This window comes from Leptidea sinapis, chromosome 24 (assembly GCF_905404315.1).
Source record: "Leptidea sinapis chromosome 24, ilLepSina1.1, whole genome shotgun sequence".
Lineage (NCBI taxonomy): Eukaryota > Metazoa > Arthropoda > Insecta > Lepidoptera > Pieridae > Leptidea > Leptidea sinapis.
In genome coordinates this window covers 3914327-3926579 of record NC_066288.1, presented here as the reverse complement: position 1 = coordinate 3926579, position 12253 = coordinate 3914327, and the positions used below count along the sequence as shown (strand labels likewise).

At 37.4% G+C, this 12253-nt stretch overlaps 1 protein-coding gene across 1 annotated transcript; it reads right to left on the bottom strand.

Annotated features, from left to right (window-relative positions):
* Window positions 1-445: 445 nt before the first annotated feature.
* Window positions 446-4215, bottom strand: LOC126971559 (uncharacterized). The gene has a single exon (XM_050817858.1). It carries the CDS (start codon window positions 4114-4116, stop codon window positions 1027-1029), a length of 3090 nt encoding a protein of 1029 aa, XP_050673815.1. The 5' UTR covers window positions 4117-4215; the 3' UTR covers window positions 446-1026.
* Between the last annotated feature and the right edge of the window lie 8038 nt (window positions 4216-12253).

Below are 12253 nucleotides of genomic sequence, written 5' to 3'. Positions count from 1 at the left end.
AGTGTTCCGAAGAGCTGTATAACCTGATTCCTGCCGCCGAATTCATGATGAGGTGATCACTTAACACCAGGTGACCCGTACGCTTGTTTGTCCTCCTATTCCATAAAAAAATATTAAGATGTTTCTATAACGATAACGTAATTGATAGCTTTTAAACACGATCAAATATTTCAAATGTCCATAATTCGGCGGTCAAGATGTTGATTGAATCTGTAAACTCAGTTTAAAGTGTTCAATTCGCTTTCTATTTTATTGGTGAAATCAACCCTTATTTATAGATGAGTAAACAGAATAATAATTGAGCAGCCTGAACTAGGACTTTATTACAAAAGTTATATTTACTCAGCTGAACAGTTTCTGAAGCCTACTAGAAAAAGTTATAAGCAATTCCTTATATTGTCTATTATTATAATAATAATCAAACGTCAGAAGTACCTACTGGTGTTGCGGAATTTAGTGGACTGTATGCGCTGGTTCAAATTAAGGAGGTAGGAAATAACTATATACTTAAATTAGGATTATATTGTAATATGGCGGAAGGAAGGCAACGTACCTACCTTGTTTGATGAGCTCGTTCTGTCTCCAGCTGATCTCCAAGTAGGAAACACTATGACTAAAACTTGACACATACACAGGTATTTAATTAATTTATAAAGTTAGTGCGGTGATTGCGCGAATCTCAATATAATGCGTGCGGCGGCGCAGCGGTGTCACTCAGCGGCACTTCGAAAGCAATAACGATCGTCCTTCGATTCACTTCGCGTAATTAGCGGATTTGAAGGCTTTTGCGAACCACTAGCGCCATCTCTGTGGCCTTGTACGCTGCCATTAGGAAATGGAATATAGAAGCGGTAAAGAGGATACTGAAGGAGGAGTAGGATAATAAGAAATAAATATATATAATATAAATACATATATTCCGCGCAACCATTCCCCCCGGGCTTGAAGCCTTGCCTTCAAAACTATTATGCGAACAAAAGTAATCGAAATCTTAACCTAATCCTAAACTAAGCGAAAGTAACAAAATTATTTAGGTAGCGGACAAAGACGTACTACAGGACGCAAATATGAACCTATAGCAGTGCGCACGCGAACAATTCGAGTAACATTGTTTGATCCAGGAAATACTTCCTCGACTAGCCCTAATGGCCAGTGAAGCGGCGGTGCGTTATCAACCTTTATAATTACGACATCACCTACCTCGATAGGGTTGGTTGGCTTGTTCCATTTGCTTCGCATTTGAAGGGTATGTAAGTAGTCAGATTTCCATCGCTTCCAGAAAGACTGAACAAGCTTATCAATTAAATCTTGTCTCGAAAGCAAATGTAACGGCCCTTCCTCTATTTCTCTAGCCGGTAGGTAATTTAGAGGCGTAAGCGTTAAAAAGTGAGCCGGTGTTAACGCGAGCGGTTCTGAAGGATCATTAGATAGCGTGCGACACAAAGGCCTAGAGTTCATTACTGCCTCGATTTGGGTAAGTACAGTGCTAAACTCTTCTAACGTTAAAATTTGGTCGCCTACTACACGATATAAGTGAGTTTTTAGGCTCTTAATATTGGTTTCCCAGTTACCACCAAAGTGACCGGCAGTTGGGACATTTAATGACCAGTGGATGCGATGCTCAGCTAAAACATGACCAAATTCAGTCTTGAAATGTTTTGACATTAAAAAGTCGTGTAATTCTGAAAGAACACGTTTAGCACACACGTAGTTTCCTCCATTATCAGAATAAAGACGCGAAACAAAACCACGGCGTGATAAAAATCGTTTAAAAGCCGCGAGAAAACTGGCGGTGCTTAAATCAGTAGCACATTCGATGTGCACTGCGCGAGTGGTTAAGCATACGAAAAGGCACACGTATGCCTTGGTTGGACGAATTCCACGACCGCGTGACATAGTCACCTTAAAAGGGCCTGCGTAATCCGTTCCCGTATGTACAAAAGGCTTAACAGCTGGCGTAACTCGACAAGAGCGGTGATCTGCCATTTCTGGAAAACTCGGCTTAGCATTGAGTCGAAAGCAGGGTAAACATTTGTGCACCCGACTACGAATCAAATTACGAGCGGATAGAATCCAATATCTTTGGCGTAGTATAGACATCAAAAGATCCGGGCCCGCGTGGCAGTTCAACTTATGATTGTAGTCAACTAAAAGGTTTACAATGTGACCCTTTCGCGGAAGTATGATAGGGTGCTTATTGTCAAAACTTAGATCAGAATTCCTTAAACGACCTCCGACTCTAATGAGTTTATCCTGTGTAAATGGTTTGAGGCGTTGAAACGCCGGACTACAACATTTTCCTTTCTGTAAGTTAGCTATTTCGTTAGGGAAGTGAGCGCGTTGAACTTGACGCCATATTAAATTTTCAGCGTAATTTAAATCTGACGCAACGATAGCTTCACGAAGCGGTAATAACTTTGCAAAACGACATATAAAAACTACACAGCGTAGAAGCTTTGACCAAGATGAAAAGCGATCTGCAAGCGACACGATCAAGTTTTCTTCCATAAATTCAGCGGTGACATGAACATGATTCCTTTCTTCAGGTGGATGCGACACTGTCGATGGGTTAAAAGCGATAACTGGCCAATGATCTGGATTCAATTTAACCCATTCGGGACCACAGAACCAAAGCGGATGATCGATTATTTGTGCGGGGGTGAGCCCTCTAGATAAGCAATCAGCGGGATTATCAATACCTGATACATGATAAAATGTATTCACGGGAAGGTCATTTTGTATTTTAGTTACACGATTAGCCACGAAGGTATCCCAACGATGGGGCGAAGAATGCACCCAACACAAGGCAACCGTTGAGTCCGAAAATGCGAAAATTCTATGAATATTTATGCGATTATTGCAAGCTTCCATTACCTTGGTAATCAAGTTACTTAATACAAGGATTGCACAAAGCTCTAAACGTGCGAGTGATATGACTTTACGAGGCGAAACTTTCGATTTAGCAATTATCAAATGAAATTCATTCTCACGCAGACCGACACTATCTCTAACGTGGAAGTAAACTACGCCACCATAGGCCTTTTCACTTGCATCTGCAAATCCCACTATGTTTATAATGTCACCAGCAAAGATGCCTACATGCCGTGGAATCTTTATTTTGCTAAGTAAAGGAAGTTCCTCTTTGAAACGATACCACTGTTGGAGAATATGTTCAGGTGGTATGTCATCCCAATCACATTCACATAACCAAAGTTGTTTAATGAGAAGTTTTGCGTATAGGACTACAGGAGCTACGAAACCCATAACGTCCCATATTCTAGCAACACAAGACAAAATAGTGCGCTTTGTACAAGACTCTGCGGGTGTACTAATTTTAAGACCAAAGCAGTCTGTAGCGGGAGACCAACATAAGCCTAGTACTTTATGTGGTTCAGAATCATCGAACTCCTTAACTGAAGAGAGACGATGAGACGGCGGAATGGAGTCTAAAACCCTTTGTGAGTTGCATGTCCATTTTACGAGATCAAACTGGCCTGCCTTAAAAAGAGCAATTACTTCGGCTGCGGTACTAATAGCTTCTTCATCACTATCGACACTATACACAAAGTCATCTGTATATAAACCTGTATCGACAGTCTCCTTTGCTCGCGGGAAAGACGCACCTTCGTCCGAAAGTAGCTGCTTAACAGTACGAAGTGCGTGGAATGGACTAGACGTTAATCCGAAGCAAACGCGGTTGAATTCATATGTCTTCAAAGGTTCTTGCGGGGAAAAGCGATATAAAATACGTTGAAATCTGCGATCACATGGCCGAATCCCAATACAAAGGAACATTTGACGTATGTCAGCGGAAAAAGCGATGCGGTATAGGCGGAAATTGACCATAATATTAAATATGTTTCCTTGAAGATTCTGACCACTGTATAAAATATCATTGAGAGATACTTGTGTAGTAGTTTTAGCACTAGCGTCTAAGACAACGCGTAACCTTGACGTAACCTTGTCCTCTCTTATAACTCCATGATGCGAAATGGTATACGACCGTAAGCTCTGTGTTGCGTCCGTATCTGGAAGTACTGGCGAAATATACCCCTTTTCTAAATACTCGAGTATGACACTATCGTAAGCTTCCTTGAGCTTAGGCGAAGATAACATTTTACGTTCTAAGCAATAGAAGCGCGTTGTTGCCTTTTGCAGTGAATCCCCTAATGACAAAACATCTCCTTTGAATGGTAGTGCGACTTCGTAACGACCGTCTGCCTGCCTGGTAGTAGTTTTACTATAAATTTCTTCACATGCCGCGTCATCTGGGCACATTGGATGCGGAGCATCTATCTCTTCTATCTGCCAAAATTTCCGCACGGCAGCATCAAGCGGATCTTCTGAGCAACAATTCGATACTGACAAGCAATTATCAATACAAGCAGGGGCAGAACCGACGATGACATAACCTAGAACTGTTTCTAGAGCGACGGGTGCAGGGGAATCAGGCTGACCTTGAACCTTGTGGGACAAAAGAAGGTGAGGAAAGACTGAAGCTCCAACTAGCAAATCAATGTCTCCTGGAATAGAGTAACTATCGTCAGCCAGAGGTAAATTATTAAAATTAATTAAGGCTAAATTATTAACCGACACGGTAGGTAAGCGTTCAGTTACCTTATCTACTACGAATGAGTTCATATCGAAGCATACACCTAGATTGAACCTGGAAAAGAATTTTATCATGACTGAACTGTCTATCGATTTAGTAAGACCTCCAATTCCCTTGACTACGGAACACCTGGGCTTCTGGTTTGGTTTCAAACCCAATCGTTGACACAAACTGCGACTAATAAAATTGCTTTGTGAAGCACTATCGAGTAAAGCGCGAGCACTATGTTCCCTGCCATGAGAGTCAAATACAACGACGCGTGCGGTAGCTAATAATACTGTACTATGAGTACGCGGAGCGGAATAAACACTATTCAAAAAAGTGCACAATGTCACATCTTTAGCGTTGGAGCGTTGTGTGTTCGATTGGTCGACGCCTAAGTTTGATGACGATGACGCTGTGTGGCTGACTTTCGCGGGAGCTACATAACGATTAGTTTCGAAATGCAACAGCGTGTGGTGTCTTCCTTGACACTTGCGACAGAGCGATCCAGAGTTACATTTCAAAGCGAGGTGACGTGAACTCAAGCAGTTTATACACAAAGAATTTAATTTTACGAATTTAAATCGCTCCGTGGGGTTCATCTCTTGAAACTTAGTACATTTGTACAATTGTTCATGGTACGACTTACACAGTGAACAAGCGCGCGATGAGGAATCACTAGTATTGACATATGTGTGAGTAGTCTTATTTTGTTTTACAGTCGCATCGCTACGCGAGCGATTCTTAATTAATGAATCACTGTTTGAAGTGCGCTGCAATATTTTAGCGTGATCGCGAACAAACGAAACTAAGCTTTCAAACGATGGAATTTCAGATCCACGATGTTGTACCTCGAAAGCGCGGGCGGTCTCCGGATCGAGTCTCTTCAATGCGGTATACAAAAATATAAAATCAGCGAGTTGATTGAACTTCAAGTTATTTAACGCCGAAACAGAAGTAGCGAACTTATCAAGAAATTGTTCAAGACCTGTAATACTAACAGAAGTTAAAGGTTTAAATGCGAATATTTGATCTAAATAAGCGGAAGCGAGCGAACGCTTGTCTTCGTATTTGTCTATTAAAGTTTGTAGAATAATGCCATAATTCTCGGCAGTGGCTGACACACCAGCAAACACCGATAGTACTTTTGAATCTAATCTACCTAACAAGTAATGTAATTTCTCGGAGTCAGTGAGAGTGCGGTTATCATGGACAGTGTTTTTGAAAGCAGAGTAAAATAGTGGCCAATTTTTTAACATCACCATTAAACTGACACAACTGAATAGGCGGTAATTTTGGGCGATCGCGACACACTGTCGACAAGTCTTGCATTTCCGATGAAATAATTCTCGCGGTATGCTTGACACGACTATACAAATCTTCGAAAGCACACAATGGTTGTATGTTAATTGTGTACTTGGGGTTTATAGTCATTTCCAATAAATTAATTTCATCTAAAATGTTCTCGAAATCCAATCGCAAACGATCTACGGTTTCAATATCAGCTAAAAAACATTCTTTCGCGGATTGTGCTCATAAATCCTTAGCCCTCTCTGCTAATTGTTGAACTCGAGAAAACATTACATTCTTCTTAGCGTGTAAAAGCAACAATTTATTTTCACTAGCCATTTTAAATTTGTAAGTATATATATGTATACAAATGCGTAAGTGAACAAACTAAATAATATTAAAGTTTAATACAATTTAGTAAACACTATAAATCAATCAATAAAGGATGAGCAATCTATCATAACTCGTTAACTAATATTCAATGTTAACTAAGTACCTACAGTATAAGTCAGAACGAATGACCACTTACAGATGATCTATCGACGTCGCATATCTATACGAAGCTACGGGTCAGTACTAGACTGGTCATGCATTCAACAATCGTAGATTGCTTAGCGATAAGAACATTACGACAATATAATTACCTACAGGCCAAGCCTACAGGTGTCTTAGCTATGATTTAAACTTAATATTAAAGAATTATTTGTTGAAGCGGAGTGTAGGTAGGTATTTCACAGCGTGTGGCGAGACTTTATACCTACTTCGACAATGCGGTTATATTAAGACGAAAACGATGTCTTAATTAATACTTTTTACATTAAGCGGGTTAAATATTTACTAAGCGAGAAGCGAATTAAATACCTATTGTATTAAAGCGGATTATATTCCTACGAAACGAGAAGCGAATTAGTATTCGATTATAGCGGGTTTCAACAACTATGTAGGTTAAAATACCGATCACTCGCGAACAATATATTAACCTATTACATTTGAGAATTTAAGTATTTAATAAAGTAACGATCCGGGTCGATTCAGGACCAGAAAACAATGGTGTTGCGGAATTTAGTGGACTGTATGCGCTGGTTCAAATTAAGGAGGTAGGAAATAACTATATACTTAAATTAGGATTATATTGTAATATGGCGGAAGGAAGGCAACGTACCTACCTTGTTTGATGAGCTCGTTCTGTCTCCAGCTGATCTCCAAGTAGGAAACACTATGACTAAAACTTGACACATACACAGGTATTTAATTAATTTATAAAGTTAGTGCGGTGATTGCGCGAATCTCAATATAATGCGTGCGGCGGCGCAGCGGTGTCACTCAGCGGCACTTCGAAAGCAATAACGATCGTCCTTCGATTCACTTCGCGTAATTAGCGGATTTGAAGGCTTTTGCGAACCACTAGCGCCATCTCTGTGGCCTTGTACGCTGCCATTAGGAAATGGAATATAGAAGCGGTAAAGAGGATACTGAAGGAGGAGTAGGATAATAAGAAATAAATATATATAATATAAATACATATATTCCGCGCAACCACCTACTTATTTGTTTTATTAATTGTATTTTTTGTGTGTTCATTTCCCACAGTACCGTATCTCGTAAGTGCTATGAGTTTTTTTCTTTTGAACAATGAAACACTCACATCCTTTGGAATTTTACAAATTTCCATTAAAATCGTTAAGTCAACTATGAATAGTTAACTGACATAGAAACGGCGCGACTAGTATACTTTAATTATTCTCATAGTATTATGTCCTATGGTATATTGTTATGGGGCAGTGCGGCCGATATTAATACCATCTTTGTGCTGCAGAAGAGGGCTATTCGCTCGATTTATAACCTAGGTCCTAAAGAATCATTAAGAGAAAAATTTTAGAAATAAACATTTTGACTGTTCCGTCTCAATACATTTTTGATAATGTTCTGTATGTTTATAAGCACAATGAGGAATTTTCTAGAAACTGTGACATTCATAATGTTAACACGAGGAACAAACATAAACTTGTTATGCCTACTACTCGGTTGGGTCGAGTTAGTATGTCGTTTGTTGGGCGATGTATATGCTTCTACCATATGATCCCAGAAAATGTACAAAACAACAGTGTTACGAAATTTTCAGGTCTGAGGCAGTCTCTTTTGAATGGGTGGTAGTTTTTGACGTTCAATAAGTGATTTTAAATCCTATTTTGAATAAAAATATTTGAATTTGAATAGGTCTTCTTTTTATTATTAAGCCTACTTTGATAAAATTAATTGGGACTTGATTGCTTGAGGTCCATCCATTTTGGGGTCAAGCTATTGAATAGGTTCGCGAATGATTTATTAAGATAACATAATATCTATGATAAATAAGTAAAAAATTAAATTGGAACTGTCATAAAATTAAATGAATTAGTATTCATATTTATACTAGCCTTCCGAAATCGGCAGTGCCCCACGGCATTCGATTTTTCAGATCAGAGACGGTAGTACGGCACACAATTCGCTTACCAAGTTCTAACTCTTATTTTGTTTCTAAGATGGTTTATATTAATTGCTTATATCTTCATTCAAAAGCTTTCAGATATATTCACTTAAATTATCCTAATTATAAGCAATATATTAATTGGCATTGGCAGAACACTGCTCGAGCGCCAAAATCACGCCAATCGGGGCCGCGCGATCAGAGTTTTCGAACGGAAACGGAACGGAACGGAAAGGCTAGAACAGTTATTAGATTTAAAAAGTTTTTTATTTAAAGCGATATTTGTATGAGCTTTTTTATATTTTTGCTGCATCTGTCCCTATACTAAATCTCATCACAACACAATTAAATAATCCAGTTCCAATATGCATGAATCATAGAAATCTAAGTAGAAGTTCCCTTTTATTTCTAACTGACATCAATGGTTAATCACTATTCTTGTAACAAGCTATTCCTTTTTTTTATGAAAATATGGGACGAGACCTGCTGGTCTCGTCGTTCAGTTAATGGTAATTGACCCACCCTGCTCATTACAATGCAGTGCCACTCAGGATTCTTGAAAATCCCAAAAATTCTGAGCGGCACTACAATTGCACGCGTCACCTTGAGACATAAGATGTTAAGTCTCATTTGCCCAGTAATTTCACTAGCTACGGTCCTTCAGACCGAAACACAGTAATATTTAGGTACACATTACTGCTTCACGGCAGAAATAGGCGCAGTTGTGGTTGATGTACCCATAATGTAGCCGGCATGATGGTGCTAGGTTAATATTGATGTACCTAGTGTTCTATTTTTTTGTTATTTTTATGAAAATGAGGACAAATGAGCGTAGGTTCACCTGGTGTTAAGTGATCACCGCCGCCCACATTCTCTTGCAACACTAGAGGAATCCCAAGAGCGTTTCCGGTCCTTTAGAAAAATGTACGCGCGCGTACGCGTACGTACTGGTCTCCAAGTAATTGTTTATTAACAAAGTTAAGCATATTGAAAATAAGTGTATGATTTTTAATTAATTAACTAAAATTAAGATTTAGAAGTAGTTTTATATTTCAGAGATTATTAATAATTTATACAAATTTTTTTGTTACTTTACATTTTTAACCGATTTCGAAAAGGAGGAGGTTCTCAATTCGATCGGTATTTTTTATTTATGTACACCGGATAACACTTAGATTTATTATCCGATTTTCGTGATTCTTAAGTGAAGCCGGTGCTAAGCCAAACGAAATAGCAGGTACCTACAGCCACCACGCGTGACTTTGGGCGGGATAGCTTTGTCTAGAACCAAACAGATTGGGTAATCTGGCAAGCACAGTTTAAACCCTATCAATAGGTAGCACATACAAATAATAGTATTAGGATACTCTTCAGTTTTTGAAGTCGGTTTTTTTAAACGAAGTTTTTTTTTGTGTATAAAATAAACGCAAATAAGTTAGCTATATTACGACTAATAACATTTCCTTACTTACGGCTTTACAAATAAACTTGGTATAAAGTTATAACTAAGCAAAGAACATGCAAAAAGTTTACAATATCGTTGACAACACTGTCAATACAATGATAATTCTGAAGTTTTCCGAATGACAAGCAGCCTTGCAAATAAACACGGGAAACCTTAAACGCCCGAAAACCAAAATGTCAAAAGCAAAATGTCTAATTTAGTCCAGTCATTATAGTAAGTTCACCTCGGAATTCGAGATACCCAGCTGTGAGTCTATAAATACTTGTATATTGACACCCTAAACGTTGTCTCAAAACCTACATATGGTAGGGTGTAAGCAACTATTAAATTTCAAGGTCAAAGGTCACAAAAATCGGTTTTTTGCACTTTTTTTTGGAAATATATCATTTCCTATGGCTTTTTTGCTATTTGTATTTAGTATCAATATTGTAGAATACAAAATTCTCTACAAATTTTGTTTAAAATTTTTTTATACGGTGAACCGTTTTCGAGATAGAAAGCAGAGAGCGCGCGGTCACAGCATCACTTCAGGTCAACCGGTTCCTCCGGTCGAAAACGCGCCATATATAGTTGATGAACTATAGATAAATCCATGATTATAAATTTTTGTCAATCTTTTTTAACTATTATATTATATTTTATAATTTTTTCCCTAACCTATTCACTTTTTATTCAGTATTAATTTATTTAACAACACTTACCTGCCCATGTAATTGCAGAATTGTTAATGAAAATATAGGAACAATATTTGAATTTTAACCTAATTAATATTAATAACTTCTTACATGATAAAAAAGAACCAAATGAATTATGAATTAATCTTTTTATTAAAAAATATCATTCAATACATTTATTTTTATTGAAAGTAAAAAAATGGAATAAAGGGTACAAAAACTACAATTTATAATTTTAATCATCTTCTTCCTCTTCATCGTCGTCTTCTGGCTGCTGGTAAATTTCAAACTGGTCTTCATTATCGTCTTCAACGACATTTGTCTCAACTTCTTCCATGATTTCGGGGTCAAAGGTTCCATCTTCGTTAATGTCGCTCTGATATGGTAGAGCATTGAGACAAGCTTGCCCATTACATTGCCCACAAGCTAAAGAGCATTGCAAGCCCGCTTTCCTGCATCCGCATCGCGAACCACAACCACTCTTGCAGTTGCAGAAAATTGTATTTAGCAAATCTTCTGGAGCAGGTGGTAAAATTGTCATGATAGGCTCCATAAAATCATTTCGCATCGCCCAACCCTTTGAACAATGAAACACTCACATCCTTTGGAATTTTACAAATTTCCATTAAAATCGTTAAGTCAACTATGAATAGTTAACTGACATAGAAACGGCGCGACTAGTATACTTTAATTATTCTCATAGTATTATGTCCTATGGTATATTGTTATGGGGCAGTGCGGCCGATATTAATACCATCTTTGTGCTGCAGAAGAGGGCTATTCGCTCGATTTATAACCTAGGTCCTAAAGAATCATTAAGAGAAAAATTTTAGAAATAAACATTTTGACTGTTGCGTCTCAATACATTTTTGATAATGTTCTGTATGTTTATAAGCACAATGAGGAATTTTCTAGAAACTGTGACATTCATAATGTTAACACGAGGAACAAACATAAACTTGTTTGGGCGAAAATTGCAAATTAATTGTAAACATTTTACATTTTCTTGGTTTATGATTAGTTATAACTTTATGCCAATTTTATTTGTAAGGCCGTTAATGTATATGTTTATAATGTAATGGCATATATATATGGCATTGTATTATGTAATACATCAGAAGTTTATCCCATGCAACAACATACGGTTATTTGTTTAATTTCAAAATTAAAATTGAATGCACGAGTTTTTATCTCTGAATTTCTCACAAATGAATATTCAATATTGAGAGCTCTTTTCTACAGTTAATTATTACCAAGCCCTGAATTCCAACCAATTCGTTGCGAAACTGGTTTAATGGAATTTCGAAAGTCCTTCAAATACAATTTTACTGTATTCTCGTGTTAAGACTACTGAACATATGCATTAAAATAATGTTTACTGTATGTAAAATGTAGCGTATTGTATAACTGTGTATATATAGTTATGTATATATAATATATATATAAACTTACGAGTGATTTTTTTGAAGTGAATACTTCTATAGTGGCGTTGAGAACTTTTCTTGGGATGGGTGTAAAATGTTAAACTCGCGTCAGGACACGTGACCTGATCGAAAATTCGTAAGACAGTCGTTGAAATTATGGATGAAAGTTGATTTTTCTGAGAGATAAACTTTTTAATGTAAAATAACTGTAATAGTTCTGAGTTTTAATTTTTTTATGTGATTAATATAAATTATCATTTTGTGTATGATAGCGCAATAGTACTTTTATACTGATAAATGATAAATAAGAAAGGAATGCTGAAATGGTTTGTACACGTG

Bases quoted from the DNA above. Each gene is read 5' to 3' on its own strand.
- LOC126971559 (XM_050817858.1), bottom strand. From the start codon at position 4,116: ATGTTATCTTCGCCTAAGCTCAAGGAAGCTTACGATAGTGTCATACTC.